This window comes from Megascapheus bottae, chromosome 12 (genome assembly GCF_031878675.1).
Source record: "Megascapheus bottae isolate mThoBot1 chromosome 12, mThoBot2.hap1, whole genome shotgun sequence".
Classification (NCBI taxonomy): domain Eukaryota; kingdom Metazoa; phylum Chordata; class Mammalia; order Rodentia; family Geomyidae; genus Megascapheus; species Megascapheus bottae.
In genome coordinates, this window is record NC_143520.1 from 13,764,462 (window position 1) to 13,791,320 (window position 26,859).

Consider the following 26,859-nt stretch of genomic DNA (forward strand, 5'->3'; position numbering starts at 1 on the left):
TGTTTGCATGTTAGATTACATACATTGTGAAGTCCAAAGTTATTTACACTCATTCCAGTGTGATTCTGAACTCAACTTCACTCTTAACTCTCTTAAAATCAGACCTGGGGCTTGCTTTGTGATTTTCTGTGCTATTATGAGATGGTTCTTGAGAAGTTCCATGCAAAAGCTACTTTCCTTGGTGAGGCCCATGGCCTCCAAATGTTTTAACAAGCTGGTTTTCCCATTAAGGTAGTTTGTCCAGGTAAGAGGTGAAACATAAAGACATTTCACTGAGTGACTTTTTTTTTTAACCTCACACTGGTGTTTGTCATAGTTGTTTTGGTTGAAAACCCTCCTTCTGCTGCAACAACTGTAAGAGGAGGATCTAACTCATTCTAATTCTTTTCACAAAGGCAGAAGTGCATAAATCAGTCACCTTCTCTGTGGCATGGGGTTGACACCCGGCTTTTTATTGTTGGTATAGACAGGCTATCTATGATATCTATTCTTATAAATAATAGATACAGCAAATTGCTTGTAACAGCTGTTTCATGATAGATGTTATGTTTGGCCTGAGATTTTACTGTGCTGATGTTCCTCTTATGTGGAAGGAAACAGACAGAATGGCAGCTCTAATAAGATGTTCTTTCTGTCTGTGTGAAACACTAAGATGAAGAGTGATGGAGACTGGGTTACTAACCAGATTGGGTCAGCGTCTTGCTACATGCCCATGTTATATTGAATAGTATATAATATGACCATTTTAAAATTTACAAACATGGCAACTGAAGCCATGGATCATCAGGTAAGGATGGATATACTTACTGAGGCAAAGTGCAGTATAAGATTTTATTTTTTCACAGTGCTTTTATATTTTTACAAAATTGATCTTTAATCTTAGAATATGCTATGTTTTCTAAAAAACCTTGATAAGGAGCTCTGCTTCTGTCGAGTTCATATGCATTCATTTTCTCTGAGTTCTCCTCTAATGAGATTCTGACCCTCCTGTGCCTGGCTGGCTTTGTGGATGATATGGTTGGACACATGATATAAACAGAGCACATAGAATGAGCTGGAGAAAGTGAGGAATGGAAGAAACAATTTGGACAGATGCTTCTTGTGTATTTACTGTACAACACCAGCCAATATTCCTGAAAGAAAGCCTGGTAATTTTCTGGACTCTTCACTGGCTAAGACTGTGTACATGATTTCAGATGTCTTTCATATGATAAGAGAGGGTCAGCCTCTTATTAAAGGTTTGGCTGGGTATTTTCCTTTAAGTAGAACGTGATTACAGAATTGCCTTCCAGTGGCCATATCATGAATGGCAAAGGCTAATACTTTCTTTTTTCCAGCCCTAGTCAAAGGAGTTAGTGAACAATTGACTATCTCCCAACATCAACATAATGAGAAAGTTTTATAGGCTAATATGTTTATACTAATACTATAATCATAATATATAAGTATTTATTGACACATACTCATCAACAGAAACATAACCTGTGACCCAGTACATGAAATATAATATTAACATAACAAATTGATAGGATTCTAGCTCATTTGGAGAAATTTCCCTGAGGAACCATTGTTACTAAGATCATATTAGTATTTACACATGTACCAGGCATACTTCCAGGGTTTCCACTCTCTTCACTCCTTTGATCTTTACAACCATCCTATATGAGATATTTTTATTCTGATCTTACAGATGAGGAAACTGAGGCATGGAGAAGTTAAGTAGTTAATTCAAGGACAAACATTTAGTAAATGGTAGTGCTGGGGATATGCACTCATTTATCTGTAAGGGTAAGGATGTTTTATGATCACATTTTAGGCTACCTACTAAAGTATATTATATGCCAAATATTTTCTATAGAATGTGAATTTATGACTTCCCAAATTCTCTTGGCTATCTTTACATATTTCTATTTGCACTTTCATGCTTACCATACTATATCAGATCTTATAAATCATTTAGCCTTTTGCTTTCCAAAGTTAGCTCTTTTTTCCTCCTCTTTTGACCAAGAGGATCTTCCTGGTGTTAGGCAGAGTGAGACTTTGAGTTGATTGGAACTACTTTGCCACTTTGTCCATACATGAGAAGGGGGCTCAATGTTTGAGAAGTAATGCATGCACTACCTGACAAATGTAACTGAAGCCCCTCTATACATTACCCTGACCAAAAAAACAAAAAAAAAAACCCAAAGAAACAATTATGGATGGAGTTTTATCATGCTATATTGAGAGCAAAAGTCCCAAAGAGAGAAGAAAGCTTAATACTTAGGAAGATATTGTTTCTCTGTGATGTGAGACACATTTTGCTGTTAGTCATGCAGCCAGATTTTATTCTGCCTTTGGAAAATCTGAACTCTAGATAGAAAATAAATCCAAAGTCACAGAGGGAATCAGTACTATGGATGGGTAGAATCTTCATCTTAACCTTCATTGCAAAGGTCTTACTAACCTGAGATGCAGAAACTACAGTGTTCTCCAGAAGCTCTTCAAGCTGAATCTTGTCTCGGTCTGTTTACTTAAGTTGAAAACTTCTATGAACTTGTAATTAGTATGACATTGCTTACCATAGGTGTTGGTAGAAGAATGACTCAGAGCAGACATTGAATGGCTTTCATATTAGTCTGTTTGAGCACTAAAGGAACACTATAGACTGGGGTGAGTTAAAGAATTTATTTCTACCCTTTTGGAAGCTGGGAGGTCCAGCTGGCTAATTGATTTCCGGTGAGGAGCTGGCTAATTGATTTTCTGTCTTGCTGTTGGGTTTCTTCTCCCTGTAGAGAGACAAAAAGTGAATTCTCTGTTGTCTATTCTTTTTTTTCTTTTTCTTTTCTTTCTTTTTTTGCCAGTCCTGGGACTTGAACTCAGGGCCTGGTCACTGTCCTTGGACACATTTTGCTCAAGGCTAGTGTTCTGCCACTTGAGCTACAGCACCACTTCCAGCTTTTTCTGTGGTATTGAGGCTTCATGCAAGCTAGTCAAGCACTATACCACCAGGCCACCCTCACAGCCCTTGTTGTCTATTCTTTTTTTAAATTGTAATATATAGGGGTCACAGTTACATTCATCAGCCTGAGGATATATCACTTCTCACACATTGACACCCCATCTCATGTTTGTGTCCCTACTTCCCTCCCCCCACCCCTCCCAACATCTTGGTTCCCCCCTTCCCTTTCCTATTTCAAATAAACATATATATATATATATATATATATATAATATCAGGTAACAAAGTCAGATACTGTAACAATATGAGATTAACCAAAAGGCAACAAAAGAGAAGAGAAATAACAGTACATTAAGGACAACAGTCACATAATATAAAGCTCTTGTTTCCACTTCCTGAGGATCCTTTCATTTAACTTCATCCTATATGGCCTTAGGTATCCAGTGTTTGAGCTACTGAAGTCCTCGGCTAGGAGAGTCCTAGATGTGTACCAATTATTATGAATGAGGGAAACCATTGAGTCTATGTTCCTTTGGGTATGGCTTACTTCACATAATATGATTTTTTCCAAGTAACTATTTCCTTACAAATGGGGCGATGTTATTCTTTCTGATGGTGGCACAGAATTCCATTGTGTATAAATACCACATGTTCGTGATCCAATCATCTACTGAGGGGCATCTGGGTTGATTCCGAGTCTTTGCTATGTTTAATAGTGCTGCGATGAACATTGTTGTACTAGTGTCTTTAGTATGTCCTTGTTTCTGGATGATTGGGTAAATGCCAAGGACTGGAATTGCTGGGTCATAAGGTAGCTCTATGTTTAGTCTTTTGAGGAACTGGAACTGCCATACTGCTTTCCATAGTGGATGAATGATTTTACACTTCCACTAACAGTGTAGTAGTTGTTGTCTATTCTTATACTGATCATCTGCCCTGATGAATTCACTCAACTTCTTCACTTCCACAAAGATCTTATCTCTATATTGTTGCTTTGACATGATTTTTAGAGGGATATTAGCATTCAATCCCCACAGCTCTTTGTCTGTGTTGATGTCTACCTAGAAAACTATCTTGTAAAAGGCCTTCTTTCCACTTGTAACAGGAGAAGTCATCTTTGGACCTTTATTATCTAGTAAACTGCCTGCCACATGATATGATTTATTCCTATTTGTTAATGAGTTAATATATGTAAAAATCTTTTGTTGTGATTTTGTGACTCAGGCTTTCTTGTAGTTAAGTGTATTTTTTTTCCATATTAGATGGCCAGGTAGTGATGTTTCAGGAAGATGGTTCCTTTGGTAGTCTCCAAGAACACTGATTTTGTATACTGGAAGTAGCCATAAATTAAGCAGGAGAAATATGGACTTACAGGCCCTATCGTAAGTGTCAGTGGAAAAGTGATTTAGAATAGACCTTGTTTGGCTTTTGTATTAGTTTGCTGATGATAGGTGCCATAACAGAATACTATAGACTGTGTGGCTCAAGCAGATACCTATTTCCATAGTTATGGATGGTGTAAGTCCAACTCAAGGTGGCTTCTTGGCTTGCAAGATGGGTGCTGGATGATAAAGTTAAAGGAAACCTAGACTAAGGTTAACTGCTAGTACTAGATATGAAACTATCATAGTTTTCTGACTTTGAGACAAAAAAGTTAATATGATGCTGCTCCTTATTTCTCAGTATTTATTAGGTTACTTGACATGGAGACATATTTTTCCCCTAGTAATAAATACAAGAAGGAATTCATGATGTGAGTCCAAGAAGGAAGAATTTTTAGCATATTGTTTAGATGTCATCAGCAATAGCAGAGATCTTACCAAAGAAACATCGCGAAATTTGAAGTTATATCACTAAACTATATTTTAAAGGATTTCTTTGGATAACTCCAAAGTGTGAAATGTAGCTATGTCATTCTTGGAGACTTTTAGTACTAGCAATAGCACAAACAGGAAAATAAGCAGAGATGTGTCACACCAAGGAATAGTTAGCATGTTGATTATGACCCTAAAGAATTTTGTGCCTCTTGTTCCTACTGATGTAATTGCTTCTAAGTATCTGTTCTTGGCCTGAAGTTATTTACTAAAAGTGAATTGAGGTACTGTTACTTAAAACAGAGTTTGAAAGGATATAAAGCATTACTCTTTTTGCGTTGGCACATGTCTTGCAGAGTGGTTTATTTTTATTGAAACGGGAGTCAGGAATAAACAGTTTCCTAAAAGTTTCAGAATCCTTTATTCTTAAGTCAATACATGAAACATAATTGATAGCATGTTATCATGTGATAATGAGTTATACTTCTTATGTAAAATAAATATAGTTAACATTTTAATTATTACTATTTTACTTTAGATTGCTAACATTTATTAGTTCTTGGATTTCCATGCTCTCAATTTTAAGAGGAACTAAGTTCCCTTTAAATTACTCAGTGACTGGCATAAAAATCCCTAAAGTAAGACTAAATTTATGCTATTTCTAAATGTTCTTTGGAATTATATTAGTTCTATTAGAATCCCATTGTTAGGTCATTTCTTCATTTCCATTCAAAGCAGGGATTTGCTTTGATCCTGAGAATCATAATCTAGTACAGAGGCTTTGAATTATTGAATATGACTCACCATAAAACATGTTTTATCTAAGATGGAGTATAACTTAAACAAGAGTCACAGAAAACATTTTTTACCCTTCATATATTAAGTACATTTTGTTGTTTCATGTCAGCAATGCTATCTTACTACCCTCAGTATTATTAATTTTGATGACCTATCCAGCAATTTGAAAAAGCACCAAACTAGAGCAGCGGGAGACAAAGAATGAGGATGCATTGTCCATCCTTGGGGTTTGATACTGTGCTATTTCAGAGAGGGGGGGAGGGAGAGGTGGGGGGCGAGGAAGGGGGAGAGAATGGGAATCCAGATCTTTTTTGCTCATGCAGAATGTAGGGACTTAGACTTGATGTTTACAGTGTTCTCTACCTTTGGTTTCATTCTTGATCTTTCTTGTAGTTGATAGGAATCTTTGGATCCATAATGGAATCTTGCAGAGCATTCAATGGATTTTTATGTTATAACAATCATTTCAGGTAATAGAGCTTTGTATTTACTCTCTCTAGAGATGAGAATAAGTTGTATTTTAGTCAGCTGTAATTGTAGGACAATAATAATTCTATAGTTGCAAAGTTACCCCTTCCTATGCTTTTAGAATTTGTGCTTGTGTCTACATTCATGCATTCATTAGTGGAAGTCAGAGGCATTTAGTAGTCAAGGACTTAATGGATTATGAGGACTAGGAGAAAATATAAACCTGTTCTTCTGGGGAGAATTTTCTCCCTATCCTTTGATTTGCCTAATTTGAAAATATTATAGGCTATGATTAAAGATGGAACAATGAGTTTGTGTGTGTGTGTGTGTGTGTGTGTGTGTGTGTGTGCGCGTGTGCGTGTGTTGTGTGCACATACCCATATGTGTGGGTGTGTGGTTGTAGCGGGTACAACTGAAAATGGCTTTCTATCAGCAGGTATTTAAAATCATTTGTTGATTTCTCTGCTGGACCCCAGGCTCCTTGCTAAGCAGCTTCTTAGCACTTTTTCAGTGACTCACTCAGTGATAAACTCTTGTTCTAGAGACTTGAAAATAGACTTCACTATCAGCTCTTTGTAATCTTTGGCTGTAGTTCCTGGAATATTCTGGATTAAGTCCAAAATTCTGCTGGGCCAGTGAGGCCAACCTGGTGGGATTGTGACTAGTAGCTGATGGGGCCAGAGGTGGGGTTAGGGAAAGGAAGACCAGGATGAACAGACTCTGATGAAAACACTTTCTTTATCACCTGAGATTTTAAGTAGGTTGATTTAAATTTTCTCTTTAAGTCAATTTTAACTGAATCATTTAGAACTGAAAAAAAAAAAAGTTTTCTGGCAAGACCACCATCACTGAGGAAGGAAAGGATGTGCTCTGGCTTTTGGGAAGTAGAAGCAAAGCATAGGTGTTGGAATCTGGCAAACTGACTCACATCTCTAGCCAGGTACTTGTTAGTGGTATGACCTTGAACAAGTTTTCCAAGTTCCAGTTTTCTCACATATAAAAGGAGGTTAATTGGCCATTTGTACTTTTTCTTCTGAGAAGACTTTCTCTAGCTCATTAATTCATTTATTAAATAGGTTGTTGGTTTTTTGAGGGTTCAGGTTTTTAAGTTCTCTGTATATTCTGGGTAATAGGCATATAGTTAGCAACTATATTTTACCATTCTGTAGTCTATCTTCTTAGCTTGTTGACTATATCCTCTGTTACGCAGAAACTTTTTAGCTTGATGCAGTTGTGTTGATCAGGTCTTTCTTAGATTTGCTGCACTTTTAGATCCTTATTTAGGAAGTTTTTTCCTGTGCCCTGGATTCCCCCATAATGTTTTGCCTACTTTCTCCTGTAATAGTTTCATGGTTTCAGACCTTATGTTGATGTCTTTCATCCTTTCTGAATTGATGCTGGTACAAGGTAATATATATGTGATCTTCTTTAAGTTTTCTGCATGTGAATATCCAATTTTACCAGTACCATTTGTTGAAGAAGCTGTCTTCGAGCCTATGTTTTTGTCTTCTCAGAATAAGAAGTAAAAATGGCCAATAGAAACATGAACAAACCCTCAACAACTCTGCCCATAAAGAAACTGAAAATAAAACCAGTGTTAAGATCCTATCTCACCCCGCTGTTGTTAGAAAACAACAATGAATGCTGGTGAGGGTGTGGACAAAAGGGAACAGTATTACAACTATTACCGTGTTGGTAGGAATGTCAAGTACTCTGGAAAGCTGTGTGAAGGTTCCTTAAAATATTAAATTTAACAACTACCCTATGATCCAGCTATTCCTCTCCTGTACATTTCCAAATCAAAAAAGATCCAAAGATTACAAATCAGAATAAAATAAAGCTGCCAATATAACTATGTTTATTGCATCATTATTCACCATTACCAAGGTAGATATCAGCCCAAATGCCCCTCAGTAGATTAATGGTTCAAGAAAATATGGTATATATACACAATGGAATTTCACTCATCCATTGGAAGAATGATGTTATACCATTTGTAAAGAAATGGAAAGACATGGAAAAAATATATATATATTTGACTGTCATATTTTCATTAAATGGAAAAAAGTATATTAAGTGAAGTAAATCAGTCCAGAGAGACAAGGAATTTATGCTTTCCCCTTTTGATAGAAGCTTTATTTAGCTTTCAAACTTGTAAGTACATATGTTGGGTGCTAAGCCAATTGTATACAATTGTATTAACTTAAATGCAGTAAATGCAAGGGGGAGCTCAAATAGTGTTTTTCCCTAGAAAGTCAAAATCAGAGTTTAGCAATATAAACTGCCAGGAAGCAAGTACTTGAGAGGTGTGGAATTGGGTCAAGGGGAAATAGGTAGAGGAATGAAGAAGAGAAGACATGTGGAGAATGCAGTCAAGAATTCAGTGTATCTTCTACAAAATTAAGGAAAGTGAGAGAAAGAGTTAATTGAGAGGTATGTGTCAGAATGTCAAAAGACGTGACATTGGTCAAGATGAATTGAATTCATACACTGCTTTGTTAAATGGTTGACTCCATTGTATAGCTACTTAAATTTTCTTTAAACTTAATACTACAAATTTAAAGGATTGTAAGAAAACTTTGTGAGTGAAGTGCCTTCTGGTCTGTGAGTGGTCAGTACATAGGGATTTCCTTCTAGGTGAACACATACTAAACTTCATTAAAATATACTCTTGAGTTGGAGACGGGTTTGGAAGCACTAGGGTAATCTGCTGTACTTCATAGGTCATGGACTGAGAGCTGATGGGATATCAGAAGAAGAACTAAGTGTAGACCTTCAGCCCCACAGACAATCACTTGGATGCTTCCTTGTGGTGGGAAGTAATTCTTTGCATCATCCTTTTCTATTACATATATTAGAGAAGCTAATATCGATCTATTTTCCTATTGCAAAATGTCCCTCCTTTCCTTATCCATTGATTGAAGAATTCTCCTCTGTAGGTACACAAGAGAAAGTTATATTTTCACATATGGATCCTGAGCACAGGCTTTTTTTCTTATTGGCTGTTTTAAGGTGGTGGAGGATTCATGTGATTAGAATGATATTTTTTGTCAGTATTTGTATGTAGGATTGAGATATCTTAACCTAGTGGTCTTTAGCCCTTATAGAATATAAATTTGATTAGGCACTCTTTGTGCTTAGCCACAGATCAACGCATGTGTATATTTTGTTCTTAAAAAACATGGTAATGACACAGTCATCTTTTAGGAACCTGAGTGCCTTAGCTAACACTCAGAAAACTTTAGATATATGAAATTCATTAGATGCCAAGAGTTTTGGTAAGAACACATTTGCACAATTTTACTTAGTGCCCTTGAAATTTGTGCTTTTCAGCATGAGAGCACTAGGGCTGATTTCTGTTTTTCTAATTGTAGAGCAAGCATAGAAGAAATAATCTTTGAGAGTGCTTGGGACAGAAAAGATGCTCAGCATGTCTTGAAAGCTCTGAAGTACTCAAGCAGAAGTGGTTTGGTTTTGGCTGACATGGAACAAGCACCTGAAGTATAAAGGCTCTGTAGCTAGAAAGTTATCAGGACCAAAGGATGGCAACAACACCCATGTAGATTGTTTATGTCCCTTGTATTCATGTCCTCAGACATATATCATCTGGAAAAGTCTGGACTGCCCTTTTTCTCCTCCAGATAATTACTTGAAGACTTAAGAAGATCTTTTCAAAAAGAGATGTCAGATAGTAGTGTGTGAATGCTGCAATTAAGCGACTTAAAATATTATGAATACAATACTATTATGAATACAAATACTATTTGTATTTTGTTTTTAGGAAGTGGAGCTACAGCAGTGGTCCAGGCTGCCCTTTGTAAACCCAGGCAAGAACGTGTAGCAATAAAGAGGATCAACCTGGAAAAATGCCAGACCAGTATGGATGAGCTACTAGTAAGTAAAGGTGAAGGGGAGGCCTGCTGCTTGCTCTTTGTAACACTCATGTTTGTGGAGGTGAGTGATTGGTATGGACTTGTCTTTGATACGTGTATGTCTCAGAACAGTCACAGTATTTCCTTCTCCCACATAACTAATGATTCTGTGCCTTATGATTTTATTGTGTTTTCTACACATTTTTTTTTGAACAGTATGTTACCCAGTGTGCAAAACTCCAGTGGTGTCAGTGTTGACATTCCATTTATACATTAATGGAGCACATTGTGCAGGATGGCTTGAGGACATGTGATTTTTGACCACAGAATTTGAGGTCAGGCTTCTGGGGCCTCGATATAGAATGTTTGACATAAATAGGAATCATCCCTCTATTTCTTGGTCATTTTAGCTTAAGTTTGGTTTTCTTACATGGTAACTTGTATTTTTTCATTTGAAATGATGTATATTGCTGGTTGGAGTCTGTCAGTGTGGATATGACTGTTGTAGCATTGGTTGGTTTAAGGGAACATTTTATTTAGACTTAGCTGACTCATTATTAAATGAACAGCTTGGCAAATGGTTATTAGTTGCCCAGCAAATTGTGAAGAGTTTGAGAGTTTAATCTCATAAATATGATCATTGTTCTGCCTGCCAAATTTTTTCTTTTTCCTTTGGCCATTTATTTGAGGATAATAGAAAACTGTGGTTGGAGGAGTTAACTGATTGGTTATCCCAACACTAATCCCAGTACAAATATTAGTCCAATAGCTCCATACAAGCTACAAAGTATAATGACCGTTGGCTCCAGATAAAGAGGCCTTTTGTTATATTCTACATTGGGAATGGAATGTCATTAACAAGAGCTTTTTGTCTTCACTCAGAATATAGCTTTTATTTCAGGCTTAATTATAGTACAGTATAGTATAAATTAAGTACCAGGGTAAAGCTGTACTTTTCCAGTTCTGTTTGAATTCACATTTTAAGTTAGAATACACAATAGGTAGATTTCTCTAGGACTGAAGTAACAGTTATCTGCTCAAACTAAAATAAAATCAAAGTCTTCTATAATTTAATGTTAACATTTAAAATTTGGTCTTATGAATTTATGTTAATTTTTAAAATTTAGGCCTTTCCCTCTCCTCACAGTTTAGCTGTGCTTTGCTCTTGCATACATGTTTGTTTGTGTATGGCCATTGTGATGACCAAGAAAATTATACCGTTGTCATCTAATAGTTTTCAAGGTCACTTTCCCTGAGTGGGAAAAGTATGAGCAGACTCTGGAGAGAATTGAGTCCTGTTTCTTCCACTAAGCTGTTTTCTTTTTCCTTTTTTAACTTTGGTTGATTTAACTAGCAACGTAGGGGATACTGTAAAAGAGAGTTAAATTTTAAGATCTTTCTTCTGAAGTCTTTAAATTCCATGGCTGTACATTAGTTTTTTCAAAACTTTTTTTTTAAAGTATACATTTAAACTTATGCACTTCTGGAAAATATCATTCAAGAACTTTCTCCTGGTGTTTGTCTCACTGGAATGCTTTATTGGAGGTGCTAGCCATCCTCCATGTATCTGAAGAATAGTTCTACAGAATATGTGCTTACGTGCTCTTATGCCTGCCAGCCCTGGAACCAGCTTTCTAGGCTGAATTATTATTCTGTGGCCAGTTTGTAGTCAAACCTTAGTTATTCAGGGGCTTCATATTTTCCTTTGGCATTTTCCCCCCCATTATTAACTTGCTGTCTGGCTTGATAGCTGTGTGATGGCTTAAGTAGAGGTAAAAAGCGCATCATTCCAGTTCCCTTTTTTTTCCTGAGACTAATAAGCATATCTGTGTCGTTTGCAGATACTTGTCAGTTAACTGTATCTAGTAATTAATGCTTTTATGGTTGTAGGCTGATTTATGAGTTTTCCTTGGGCTAATTTAGTTCCTTTCCTTTTTATCTTCCTTTAATGCCTAAGTGGTAGAGCATATATGCCTAATTATTTGTTATTAAATTCCTCACTTAAAAGGAAACAAAATAATAAATTTATTGCTTCCATCTTCCCTTAACCTTGAATCTTTGGGCATTTAATATTTGGACATATTTAGAGAAGAGAGTAATTGCAGGATGTATTTTTCCCTGATGCTTAAAAAATAAAAGGAATTTAAAGTATAGTTTGCCTAAGGTTTGTTAGGCTTTGGTGTTCTAGTTGATACATGAGCTTGTGTGGAGCAAAGTTTCTGTCATCCTTTCAGCGTGTAATGCTGCTGTTGTCTGCACTTCTATTATTTCTGTGGGTTCACAGTCTGGCAGTGTTTGGACATCCGGTATCCTAATAATCCCCTAGTTCCGCCAGTGTGTGTTAGACACAGGTTAGTGAGCGGCAGTGCCCCATCACACAGAAAGTGTCATCTGCTAACTGGAAACCAGTGCTCTGAGAAGAAACAATGACCACTGGAATCCTTATCTTGTTGTATGAGTGCTGTGTCATGGAAGACATAGCTATCAGCTATTTGCCGCCATTGAAACATCTGCCTTCCCCTATGAAACTGTTACCACCTCCTGACCCCCATTACTATCCTGTCCTCATTCTCACTCTCTGTCCTGATTTCATTCCCCTCTCTATGCCTTGCCCTTTAGTAAGCTGGAATCTATGTGCACAGCTACATATGATGGCACACAAGGATGCGCTTAGTTGATCCTCTGGTGGACTTCTTTTTTTTTTTTTTTCCCAATGGACTTCTTATGTAGTGGGAATCTGTACATGTCCTTGTGCTTGTGGAGTGGTTTCCGGGTTTTCATGAAGAAAGATTGAGGTTGTAAATATTCTAATTAAGGGGAGCAAAAAATGTTAGATGAGATCCTGATATGAAATAATTGGTGATTTTAATTTATACAAAAGAATCATTTTTTATTTAAGGCGGTGGTCTATTTTGAGTGTTTGTATAGGTACATTCCTGTTTCTGTGTCAATTTTTTTAACTGTCCCAAACAGAAAAATAATGGCTCTCAGAAGTGTGCTTCACTTTAGTTTGTTACCATTACTATATGAATTTATTATAAAGGTAGATGTTCCAGTGCGTTTTTCAAGAAAAGATAATTATAATTAGCTGGGCACTGATGGCTCATTTCTGTAATATTAGTTATTCATCAGGCTGAGATCTGAGGATCATAGTTCAGAGATAGTCTAGGGAAGGAAAGCCTTTGAGACTCTTATTTCCATTTAAAAACTAAAAAAGCAGAAGGGGAGCTGTGGCTCAAGTGTGAGAGTAGCTTTGAGCACAAAAACTCAGGGAATGTACTCAGGCTTGAGTTCAAGTCCCAGGCCTAGTATCAAAAAAAATGTAGTTAAGGCCGGGAATGTGGCTTAGTGGTAGAGTGCTTGCCTAGCACATGTGAAGTCCTGAGTTCACTTCCTCAGAGAAAAGCTGGAGGTGGCACTGTGGCTCAAGTACTAGAGTGCTGGCCTTGAGCAAAAGAAGTTCAAGGACAGTGCCCAGGCCCTGAGTTCAAAACCCAGGACTGGCAGCTTCCCCCATACAAACAAACAAACAAACAAACAAAGTAATTAAAATAAAAATTTATCATGAAAATGAGTCTAAAGATAAATTAATTACAGATACAAAGTGCATAAAATACAATTTTAAAAAAGCAAGAAGATAAAAAATAAAGTATATATACTTATTTGGTAACCATGTACAGTTTCTGTACTGTGTACAGTTCCATTGAAGAATGATTTGAGGGTGTGTATGAGATTACCAGACTGTGTGTTTAATAAAGATTTATCCTAATTTAACAAAAATTAGGTTAGCATACTCTAAAATAAATATTTTCATTGACACAAGGTGAATGGTATTCAGTTAATCTAAACTAGTATGTTTGTTTGTGTCTATGGATTCTTTTGAATTTCTTTGTATTTTAGGGGTTTGGCCATCATCTGATCCTGACCTCTGGGTAAAATGACCATATGGTTAAAATAATATTGTTGATCTGTTCTCTACATCCCAGAATATGCCAACATAGATATAGTAACCCTCTGAGGTTTATAGTTCCCACATTTGTTGTTAACCCCATTTGTCAGTCTCACAGTGGTATAAATGGCCAATTGCAATTAGCCTAACAACTCTGGGAGATAATTATCCTTACAGAGGAGAAGCTTGTTAGCTGCACAATTATCAGGTCCTGTAGAAAGGAGGTACTCTGCAAGGTGGTGGGAAGAAAAGGCAGACTCTGTGGACTTTGAATATCTTCATTTTGATGTTAGGTTGGTATGACTTTTGAGTTGTGTCTTTTTGTTCTTTTTCCCCTGTTGGCCTAGAACTTGTTTAGCAGATTGGTAGATAGATTCCTTTTCTCCAGTATGTCTTTCATCAATGGGATTGCTGTCCAAAATCAATTTCAGACTGATTAAAGGGATCTGACCTACTGTCTCGCAGAGGAGAATATTATATTCTATGTGGAGACAGCCTTGAGGTTTCTTGAAAGAGCATCATTCTCTGGTTTGTGGTCAGCCTCAATGGTTAGCGATGCTGCCTTACTGCACACTTGACTAGAATTCATGTGAGTGAAGAATTCATCATCTTTTTGGATATTATTTGTTGTTTATCCTCTGTCATCAGGTTTCAAGATAAATTCCCTAAATATTTCAGCTGTTTTATTTACCTTACAACCCGCATTTTCTAGTTTTAAGGGTATTTTCTTTTAACTAGAGCTTGATTAATGTTTCAGGTCATCACTTCATTTGACTTTATGATTCCTTGTTTTTTTTTTTCTTTCTTTCTTTCTTTTCTTTTTTTTTTTTAAAACAAGGATTTCCCTAAGCAGGCCACACTGACCTTGGTCTTATTGTATAGTTTAAGGCTGACCTGGAACTTGAGATTCCCTTGCCCTAGCCTCCTGGATACTGAGCTTATAAACATTCCACTCAGCCTAAGATTTCTGATATGTAGATTTTCCCTTGTCTCTTCCAACTTTTTCTTGAGTCTATTTCTCATGTTTTAGTGTATGTTTGATGTAGTTACAAATAACTCAGCATCATTTTCCTTATTCTTACACCCTAATGTCATTAAAATTTACACTTTAATTCCTTGGGCCAAGAAAACAATAATTGGAAGAAAAATCATTGAGTAGGGACCAGGCAAAGTTCTTGTTTCTTAAAAAAAAATTGGGCCGGGAGTTTGGCCTAGTGTTAGAGTGTTTGCCTAGTGTACACGAAGACCTGGGTTCAATTCCTTGGTACCACATACATAGAAAAAAGCCAGAAGTGATTCTGTGGCTCAAGTGGTAGAGTTCTAGCCTTGAGAAAGCCCAAAGACAGTGGCTCAGGCCCTGAGCTCAAGGCCTGAGACTGGCAAAAAAAAAAAAAAAAGAGAAAGAAAGAAAGAAAGAAAGAAAACATAGTTAAGTGATTACATTATGCAGTTTTGTAATAATCATTACACTGTTTTAGCTTTGATAGATGACAGATGTGAGCAAAGTCATTTCAAAGGAACAGTGGTTATATAGAGGGCCTCATGTTGCACATTGTGGTGGAGGACACACGAGTTCCAGGGCTAAGGGATTGCTTCTTCTCCATTTCCCTGCAGGATTCCTCCATTTGCCTTTGGAGGAACTTCTCCCTGCCTCCCTCTCAGTATAAGAAAACATTTATTATACAGAATCCTGAATTTCCCCCCTCAAAGTTCTGATTGTGTATATGTAAATTTGAATTCTTTTTTAAAATTTTTCATTGTGATTAATAGAACGGTTACATTATATTCACCAGATAGAAGGTGCATTACTTCACATACATTGACACCCTTTCTATTTCCCTCCCCCCCACCACTGAAATTTGAATTCTTTTAAACAAAAGTCATTTTAAATTCACTTAAAAATACTACTAACTAATCCTGCTTTATAATCTAATATAGTCAAGTTACTCTAGTTGTATAATTTTATATTACAAACCTATTGTAAAGTCATAGATTTGGGGACAGTGTGCTTTCTTTTCTCCTGAATACATAGTGTAAGCATCTTAGACTTGGATTGGAAAAATTTTGGCATTCACTACTTTTTTCTATCATCTTTGTAAAGGTAATTTTCCATCCCTCACACAGGATTCATACAGATAAATAAAGAAATTGATCTTCAGAATAAATCCACAACCTGAACTTTGCTTTCTGCTGTTATATTTCCTTTCTTTTGAGTTGATGCCCAACTGTCCTTCCTCGGTGCCTCTATCTCACCCTCCTTTTATTCCTTTCTCCTTCCTCTTATTGTAACCTTTCTTCCTTTATCCCTTCTTTTTTTCCCTTCCTCCCTCCTTTCTTTCCTTTATTTAGAGGAATGAGTTCCTCGGTTCCTCTTCCTCTCTTTTATAGAGGAATAAATTAGCTGTGACTTATAGAGTAATTTAGAGACTGAAATTGTTTGGACAGTTGCCTGATTTAATGATTTTCTGAGAGGCGTAGTTAACACCTAACAGTTACCTGTCACAGGTTTTTTTCCATATGTTTTTATTGTAATTAATAGAAGGGTTACATTATATTTGCCAGATAGATGGTACATTAATTCCCATACATTGATACCCTTTCACATGTCTTGGTCCCCATTTCCCTCCCCCCACCCCCACCCCTCATCTTGTTTTCCCCCATTTCCTATCCAATTTCAAATAACCAAATACAAATATATCCGATATATCAGGTAACATAGTGAGATACTGTAACAATATGAGATAACCAAGGGCCAACAAAAGAGATGAGAGATAACATAGTACCTTAAGAACAACAATCATTCATGATATGGCTTTTGTTTCTATATCCTAGAGATCCTTTCATTCAGCGTCCTACTATATGGCCTTTTGTATCAAGGTTTTGCTCTATTGCAAATCTCTGCTAGGAGAGCCCAAGGTTTCTACTGATTATGACAAATGAGGGAAACCATTGAGCCTAAGTTCCTTTGAGTCTGGCTTACTTCACTTAATATGATCTTTTCTAAGTCTTTCCATTACCTAACAAATGCGGCAATGTCATTCTTTCTGACAGCAGGATAGAATTCCATTGTGTACAAATACCACATCTTGTTGATCCACTATGTGGCCCTTTAACTTTGAAATTATAGTATTGGGGAAAATCTGAGAAGTTCTTCTGGTCATAAGTTTTTATTTTCCCTCTATTCTTCTTAATTGAATTTTTTTTTGTGGGTCATGGGGCTTTAACTTGGCTGTGGGTGCTACCAACCTACCCTTGAGCCAAGCCCCATTTCCGTTTTCTAGAGGTTAATTGGAGAGTCTGGTCCTTTTGTGCCAAGGCTGGCTTTGAACCTTGAGCCTCAGATCTCAGCCTCCTGAGTAGCTAGGATTACAGGCATGAGCCACCGCACCTGGCAAGACATTTTTTTTTTTTTTTTGCCAGTCCTGGGCTTGTACTCAGGGCCTGAGCACTGTCCGTGGACTTTCTCAAGGCTAGAGCTCTACCACTGGAGCTTCAGCACCACTTCTGGCTTTTTTTTTCTTCTATGTATGTGGTACCGAGGAATCGAACACGGGTCTTCATGCATGCGAGGCAAGCACTCAACCACTAGGCCAAACTCCCGGCCCGAGCAAGACATTTTTTATATATAATTCAGGCCAATCACTTGAATTATGCTGATGCTTTTACAAATCTTATTTACTGTAGCAAGATTATACTTGTGTAAAAGATTCTAGCTTTTAAGTCAACCTTAAATTTGTTTGTGTGTTTGTTTTATTATTGCAATCTGACTATTTTTTCCATTCTGTTTGAACTGAATAGCTTTATAGTTCATAAGTTACTTATATCCCAGCCTCATTGTATTGAGCAAGTTATAGGTGTCGGTTCTTTGTAGCCTTTGGTATCAAGCATTTAGTATTAAAATATAAGCTTACTTCACTTTGTGTAGTGCGTTTTTGAGCATTTCAGGTTTTAGGCATCAAGTTACATACTGTTGTTTGATTCTGGCCACTGAACTTTGCAATTATTTTCATATTAGTTAGTATTTGTATTTATCCAAATATAGGTCAGTTGAGGACAAGATTAGAAATGAATTTTTTTGGCTAATTTGAAGGCATGAAAATATTTTTAAGCAATTAGAACTAATTACTTAAATGCAAATGAATGTACTTCTGAGGTTACATTATCTTAGAAATATGTATAATTTAGTTGGACAAAATAAATTTAAGCAGTTATGCTCTAGTTTCATCGGATGCTAATCAAATACTCCAGTTAAATTTGCTTTTATATGTTTTTGTACATTTGTGAAACATTACTTGATGTGATTTTTTTTTTCAAGTAAGGAAACCAATAGACAGCCAATATGCAGACAGCAGTCCAGGGTAGGAAAACCTTATGAAAACAGCGTTAGTCACATCTCACTTTATTTCATTGCACTGCTGACTTGGAACCAGGGCCTCTTGAGTCCTTGTGGAGCTAGACCAGTGCTCTATCACCAAGCAGCAACCCCTATCCCCATGTCTCACTGTTCTGTGTTTCACTTGTGTCGTACTCATTGACGTCTAGGAATTGTTTGGGTTAAGACAAATGCTTTTGTCCCTTCCTGTCATCTTCTCCCTTATATTGCTTGCATTAGTTTTCCACATGACGTGAGCTGTGGGGATACTCAAGGTGAAGATTGCAGAGGGCTATGAAGGGTCTCTGTCACTTTAATGACAATGTGCTTGGAAAAACTGAGATATCAACTCTTAGGAAAATAAGTGGCAGAGGGCATTTGTTAATTCATTTCCGAAGGGGTATTAAATAGAATAAGGAACTCATTTTTCTTTGAACAGGTTTTGCTTTGTTGGCTCAGAAAAGGTGAGAACTTGCTGTATAAGTAGTGTATCACTTTCATAATTTAAAAATTCTCTAATGACATTTTTTCATAATTGGAAATGAGAATTCAGAAAAATGAATTGCTCCTGTGTTTTCCTTAATTTTTTTCTTTTATTTCTGTCTGACACTTAAAATTGCTCAAGTTTATTTTTACTTATTTTAAATCCTACTACTTTAGCATTTAGTTATTTGTGAATGTTGATTAACTTATCCTTCCTAGAGATAACTTATACTCTGGAAGTGTCATCTTGAGAATGACCTTCTTCAATGTTTTTGTTTAACTCAGTTATTTCCATATCATTTCAAGTGATTTAAATGTTTGGTGGTTAGTGGGTATATTTTAAAGGTGTATTTGGCTCTCCATTGCATTTGGAATACACATTTCATTTGTTAATGTTTGCAAATAGTACACACATCTTAGTTCTTTCTTAGATTAAGTTGCAGTGTAGAAATGTGTCCAGGAGCCATACACTTCATTACATTGGAAGGAAATTTGTTTCTCAGTGATTAGCCTGAGGCAGTGCTTCTCAGCCTTTCTGCAACCTGAGGATCACCTGGGGAGCTTTTGAAACTTTTCATTCCCAGGCTGAATCCTAAACCAATTTACATCAGTTTCCCTAGGCTGTGACCCAGGCATTGATGTTTTGTAATGCTCCCCAGTGATTTCAATGTGCAGCCAAGATTGAGATCCACTGCTTTAGAATAAAGTAAGAAAGAATATCTCCTCAGATTTAACTGCACCTAGAAAGGAGGAACTTGAATAAGTCTTGTTTCTTAATTAAGATTGCTGGCATTATCAGCTAAGGAAGAATTTATTTAGAATAGAATTTACATAAGTTGGGAAAATAAGAGGATGATTTTTTTTTTTGTCAGTCTTGGGGTTGAGCTCAGGGCCTAAGCACTGTCCTTGGATTTTCTCAAGATTAGAACTCTACCACTTGAGTCTCAGCACCACTCCCCGCTTTTTTTTAATGTATGTGGTACCAAGGAACTGAACCCCGGTCTTCGTGCACACCAGGCAAGCACTTTACCACTAGGCCAAACTCCCAGTCCCATGAGGATGTTTTTATATTTTGAATTTAGAATTCATTTACACATTCTCCTTTCAGTAATAATATCTCTTTCCCTTGGTCCTTTGTGCAACACATTGTTTCAGCAACAAAAGAAACCAAGCTTTAAGTTTTTCCTAATTCTTTTTATCTTCAATGTTAGTTCAAAGAACTCTTTGTAACAATTCTTTGTTTTCCCTGAAACTATTCCCTGTGTAAATATTTAGACTTCTTATTCCAAAAGAGTTTCAGCCAGCTTACCATATACATAGAATATGACGAAGTGGGGTCGAAATTAAACACACAGAGGAATAAAACACAGATGGGGGAGATATTGTAGAAGCTGGCTCTTTATTCTTTGTTGTGCCTATCTGCTTGTCCAGGTGACCTTATCTCTGTGTTACAGGAAACTCTCCTCCAGCCAGCAGGTGATTGTTCTCTAGGAAAAGCTAGTGCTCTGTCAGAGTCTGTCTCTGTGCCTTGGAGGCTGAGCCAGGAACTTGAAACATCTGAGAATAGTGGTAAACACTGGCCACTCACATGCAAACAAGGACCTGTGAGAGATGGGTAGTCTGAGTTATCTTTGAACATTACATTGTATGCTAGGCATTCTCTCAGCAGTTTCACAGCTCTCCTTTTGCTTATTAGAAATGTTCTTCTGTAGATGGTATTGTTAAGCTTGTTTTAGAAAAGGAGCTTAAAGAAAATAGGTAACTGGATTGGAGATTTAGCTCAGTGGAAGAGCACTTGCCTGGCAAGTGCAAGGCCTTGAGTTTGGTCCTTGAGTTTGGGGGAGGGGGGGAAGGGTAACCTGCGTGGGTAATGAGGCAGATATATGGTAAAACCAAGTTATGAAGTCAGCATGAATTAGGGTGTAACTTGGATAATAGAGCCCAGGTTAGTCTTGAACTTATAATCTTCCTGTCATAGCCTCCTTATTGCTTATAATATGTGTGTGCTCTCTTTAAGTAATTACTTAAGGATCAGATCATAGTTGATTACAGTGTCTCCTTGTCCACACTACCGTGTATAGGATAAATGCTTTTGCTCTTGGGAGGACAAAGGGTATATAACAAAAAGTATCCCATAAAAAACTGTATTCAAACTATTTAGTTTTCATGTTGGGGGGCAGAGTTGTTTTCCTTCCAAACTCTTAATTTCTTAGCATGCTATGTTTTTCTTTATTTGTTTTTGTTTGTTTAATTTTTTGATTTGTTGTGGCATTCAAATTCAGGGCCTAGGCACTCTTCCTGAGCTTTTTCATTGAAGGTTAACACTGTGAGGAATAGCACCCCTTCCAGTTTTCTGATGGTTAATTGGAAATAATAATCTCAAGGACTTTCTTTCCTGGGCCGGCTTTGAACTGCGATTCTCAGATTTCAGCCTCCAATGTGTCTTCCATCTTTAAATTTTGTATCTTGTAAATTTTGGTATTTTCCAAATTTGCTATGTCTACTTGTGCCATGCCATCCTTTGCAATTTTTCCCATTGATTCTAGTAGCAGCATGTAGTGTCCTTTGGTCCATATTCTCCACATATGGTCCAAATAGAGAGATGTGGTAATGGTAGGTAGGTGCTGAATATCAGAGAGTTTGGGCACTTTACTGGGCACCCTATTTTATGTTGATTTCCTGCTCCTGTGAGATGTTACTTTGGATGCCTTTCTGAAGAAGCTATATGAGCACATGGATCCTGAGCCACAGCTTACTCTGGAACTTGATGGCTTGTCTGAAAAATTTCCCCTGGATTCCCAAGTGAGTCTTTCTGTGATATTTGTTAATGGGACTTTTCACAGATATGGGCTAGATTCAGAGTTCTGTGATTTTTTTTGTATTATGTCCTGTTTTGTCTCTTTCCTGTTAAATCAAACTCAAGTAACATTAATACTACAATCTTCTTTATTTTCCACCTTGCTTCCTGCTCCTCTTCTCAGCTTGGACTTGATGAGGCCCTGTCCTTGTGCTTGTCATCCTACCCAGCCGTTGACCTTGTTCCCCTCCTAACAGTGCTTTCTGTTTCCTCATCTCATCTTCCCTCAGCCCTGATACCTCTGTCTTCTATCAAAGCTCACTGTGCTTCATTGCCACCCAAAGTCTGGTTCCTTGTCTCACAGCATTAGTGTCACATGGGTCTGTCAGATGTGCAGATTCTCAGGAACCACCAGACCTGCTGCATTTTAGTCTGCTGGGTCCAAGGCTTTCCATGGGGCCAGTGTGCACATTCCAGTTTGTGAAGCTGTGTTCCACACTGCACTGTAGTCCACGCCTAGAGGGGATCAGTTTGTGGAAAGAATACTTGATTACAGATTTTCTTTCAAGCTTTCACTTCTTTAGAAGGCAACTCTACAATGGTTAGTAGATCAGTGAAAATTCCAGTAGGTCAATAGAGGACCTCATTTCTTCTGTTATGTGCAGCAGCAGCACAGGTCATATTCCAGACAGAGTGACAGGTGCTTTTCCTGATGGCAAGTCTCACCACGTCCTTAGGTATGAGAAGTCCCGATGGAATGCTGATGATTCAAAGGGATGGGGAAAGGGTAAGAACTATGGTTCCCACCATTCCCCCCTCTGTCTGTACTCTGCTCCTGCACTGGTATGGCTGGGAGCTTTACCTGTGGTAAGCCTCCTCACTTTTTTAAAAAATTATTTTTTTAGGATTTCTTTACACAAACATACAGATATACACATACACAGAATTTGCTCACTTCAGGGACAGAGAAATGTGATGTTTCGGGTAGGAAAGAGATACCATAGCTAAATGCAAAGGCCTTGAAAAGAGTTTTCTCAGTCTGTATCTTATCTGGCATCATTGGAAAGGACTATCCTTCTGTATGAGGGTTGCTTGTTTATTGTACATTTTGGTCATCGTTAGGACCAACCTAGGATGTTAGGAAGATGTTCTCTTGCACTGCTTACATTGTACCAAGATATATCCCATAATGGTGAATGAAAGGGGGCCTTTACCTCATGCTTCAGGCAGTCCAGCTGGGCCATCCACAGATTGGGCCTTTGCTAGTGAGTTCAAGTAGGAGTGGCCTGCAGGATATTGTTTCACCTTAGAAGCTTCTCATGGTATAAGAACCTGACACCAGAAACACATGGAAACAGGACCTCAGGTTTCAGCTCTTGTTCAAATGGTGGCAAGTTGAGAACTGAAAAGTGTCAGACATGGAAAACTGTAATTACTTAAGTGGGTAATGGGAGCAATGGAAAAATGTGTTTGTCTTAGAAAAATAAAGAAGTTGGTGAGCTTCTTAGATGTTTTGTCATTGGTAAAAAAAAAAAAACAAAAACACAAAACTTTAAAAAAGCACTTACATGAACTAGAACAAACCATGTTGAGTGAGGTAAGTGAAGAGCAGAGAGCTAAATGGTCCGTAGTCTCCCTGATATGCAGAAGTTATTCTTAAACAGTAATGGGATAAGGCAAAGAATATAAGATTCTAGACACACATGAACAGTGAGACCGAAAGAAGATAGTCTTAGGAGAAAAGCACCAAATTGTAATACATAAGCACCTCTTTATTTATTTATTTTTATTTAGTGAATTTATTAATATTGATTTTTACATCATATTTCAAATGATGTGTTTAACAAACAAGTATTCAAGAAGGGAATCTCTGCATACAATCACTGGCACTTAGATTTTAGAACATAATTAAAATTAGGCTGAGGGTTTGTATGTCATAGATACATATTAATCTATGTAATAAAACATTATATCTATAGAGTTATAAATTTTTACGTCTATGTATTTGTGTTTATATTTCCAATACCATGTCCTAGCAAATTTTGAGTCATCACAAAGGAACAAAAGACACATGGTACCTTAATAGGTGGCTATTAGATTCAAATGGTACAAGAGTGATGTCTCAAATTTTTTTTATTTTTTAAAATATAGTTTTTATTGTAATTAATAGAAGGGTTACATTATACTCGCCAGTTAGAATGTGCATTACTTAACAGACATTGCTACACCTTCTCATGTTTTTGTCCTCATTTCCCTCTCCCCAACCCCTCCCCTCATCTTGTTTTCCTCCTTCCCTATCATATTTCAAGTAAACAAATAAACATATATACAATATATCAGATAACAAGCTAAGATACTGTAACAATATGAGATAACCAAGGGACAACAAAAGAGATGAGAAATAGCATAGTACATTAAGAACAGCAATCTCACATTTTATGGCTCTTGTTTCTAAATCCTGGAGGTCCTTTCATTTAGGCTTATCCTATATGGCCTCATGTCCAAGGTTTATACTTATTATGACAAATGAGGGAAACCACTGAGCCTATGTTCCTTTGGATCTAGCTTACTTCATTTAATATGATTTTTTTCTAAGTCTTCCCATTTCCTTACAAATGGGGTGATGCTGTACTTTCTGGCACCTTTCTATATGTATATAAATACTATACACACTGAAAGAACTCCAAAGATAAGGCAACAGAGTCTTCTGTTTTAAATTTCTCTTTTCATTTTTAGATGACTCTATTCTTTACCCCTCATACAGTGTATGCAGGTGCACATGTGGGAGAAAGTGGGAGGAGGCACAGAATCAGTAGAAAGTGGTTGAAATGTGCAGTTGTGGAATCCACTGGCTTCAATGGACATTGGTAAAAGTGAACCAAGCAACTAGTAGGTGGAGATGGGAGGAAGGAAATGAGAGAGATAAGGGAACAAATGATACTAAGCAAAAGGAAAGAAATGTACTTATTACTCCACATATGTAAAAGTAACCTTTCTATATATCACATTTAAAAACAATAAAAAAGTAATTTTAAAAAGCATCTAGAGGAAGATATGTATATGTGCTACATGCTGCAGTATTTTGGCCATTCATCTGAGTCTGACCTTTCTCCTGGTCATTTGCACTAAGGTGTGCAAAGATAATAAGGGGTGTCAGTTGCAATGTGAAATGTCAGGTTAACTGAGTGAACTGGAAGATGGTGAGAAGTTCAGTATAATTCAAAAATATTTGTATAACATACAAATACTTTTTTCTTTCATCACGAATGTGCAACAGCAGGCGAGAGGTTCCTATGATGACATAAGCTGTTATTATGGCCTTGAGCTTTGCAGCAAAGTGTGCTTTATTGAAGTTTTCATTTGTTTCGTTTCAGAGCTTAGTTATTTTATGTGGTGATGTAAATATTTGTTTACTTGGCTGGGTGCTGATGGCTCCCACCTATATTTCTAGCTACCTGGGAGGCAGAGATCAAGAGGATTCTGCCTTGAAGCCAGCTCAGGCAAAATGTTTGCAAGATCCAGTCTCAACTACTACTGCATATCATGGTGCACATCTGTCATTGCTGCTGTGTGGGAAACTGAGAGGCTGGCCCTGCCACCCCCCCTAAAAAATGTGAGATCCCACCTCAACAGAAGAAATTGGACATGGCAGGATATTCCTGTTTTCCAAGCTGTAGTTAAGGCTGGCTTGGGCAAACGTGAGACCCAATCTCAAAAGTAACCAGAGTGAAAAGGGCTGGAGACATGGCTCAAGCAGCAAAACACTGACAAGGCAAATGTGAAGTCCTGAACCATTAAAAGCCCAGAACCATTAAAAAAACAACACAAAACACAAAAACTAAGCCAAACCAAGTCAAAGCATTTCCTCACTCTAGCTGTAGTTTCCAAATGTAATACACAAAGCTTTTCTGCTGTTAGTATGGCCTAAAGTATGACAGTTTATTTTCTGCAGGACTTCTCAGAGCTTTTGACTGCTATATTTTCCTTGATTCTTGTAGAGTCATGTAGTTTCTGAAGCTTACTTTAAATTTACTTGTTCTACCCTTCTTTTTCCTTTTTCTTTTTCTTTTTTTTTTTTGGCCAGTCCTGGGCTTGAACTCAGGGCCTGAGCACTGTCCTTGGACTTTCTCAAGGCTAGAGCTCTACCAATTGAGCCTCAGCACCACTTCCGGCTTTTTTCTATGTATGTGGTACCAAGGAATCGAACCTAGGTCTTTGTGCATGCTAGGCAAGCACTTTAACCACTAAGCCAAACTCCCAGCCCCCTACCCTTCTTTTTCTGAAGATAATGTTTATAGCAGACAATAGATTGGGAAATGATACTTTGGCATTTTCCAATATTGTTCTTTTATTTCCCCCCCCCCCCCAGTCCTGGGCTTGAGCTCAGGGCCTGAGCACTGTCCTTGGACTTTCTCAAGGCTAGAGCTCTACCACTTGATCCTCAGCATCACTTCCGGCTTTTTTCTATGTATGTGGTACCGAGGAATCAAACCTGGGTCTTCGTACATGCTAGGCAAGCCCTCTACCATTAGACCAAACTCCCGGCCCTCCAATGTTGTTGCACTCTATTTCCACAGTCCTGAGAGGAATGGTTTTGTTCCCTTTGTTGAAGGGAGGCTCAGAGCACGCAGGCCTCTTTTGAGGTCTTCCATGTAGGCAGGAGACACTCAATCCTGGATACTGGCTCCACTGGGGACATCTGAGGGACATTCTGAAATGACATTCCTCTGTCCTGTGGCTGGTCTCCATTGAGGGTGAGGGCATCATTCTCATAGCCTGTTGACAAGGGTGAGAGTTGCCTTCATGTAATTTCTTTGTAGTGATGGCTGAGGCAAGCCCAGATAGGCTTTTGAATGGAACATTGCAAGGTACTCAGTGATATTCACCTGTGTTTTCCTCTCTTTCCCTTTGTGCCTTATGGTATTATGTCATGTTTTCCTCTTTTTGCAGAAAGAAATTCAAGCCATGAGTCAGTGCAGCCATCCCAATGTAGTGACCTATTACACCTCATTTGTGGTAAAAGATGAACTTTGGCTGGTCATGAAATTACTAAGTGGAGGTAAGTGGGTTGTGTGGTTGCTTGCCTGTTTTCTTTTTGCCCCCTTCTTTGGGGGAGGGGAGTACACTAAATAATATGTTGGATTTGACTACTCAATTTCCTGAGTTTCTAAGTTTTTGTTATCTAAAGAAGAAAGCCCAGGTTCATTAATATAAGATTTCAAAGCCTTTCATAATTGGCATCACCAACTTGGAGTATCCATATCCCTTATTCCATATTTTAAATACCTCCACGTAGGTTAGGTGGGCACCACTTCCTGTGTTCGATACTTCTGGGCTTTTCCTGGTCTCTTCTTCCTTTACCTGC

General features: G+C 37.5%; 1 protein-coding gene across 4 annotated transcripts in view; it reads left to right on the forward strand.

The window, feature by feature from the left end:
- Stk39 (serine/threonine kinase 39) overlaps window positions 1–26,859 on the forward strand; it is a 262,474-nt gene that overhangs the window by 41,478 nt on the left and 194,137 nt on the right. For all 4 annotated transcript variants that reach the window (XM_090342707.1, XM_090342706.1, XM_090342705.1 and 1 more), the window contains exons 2-3: window positions 9,803–9,915; window positions 26,445–26,553. In XM_090342707.1, the coding sequence (XP_090198833.1) occupies window positions 9,803–9,915; window positions 26,445–26,553 (222 nt within the window). The remainder of the gene's footprint in view (window positions 1–9,802; window positions 9,916–26,444; window positions 26,554–26,859) is intronic.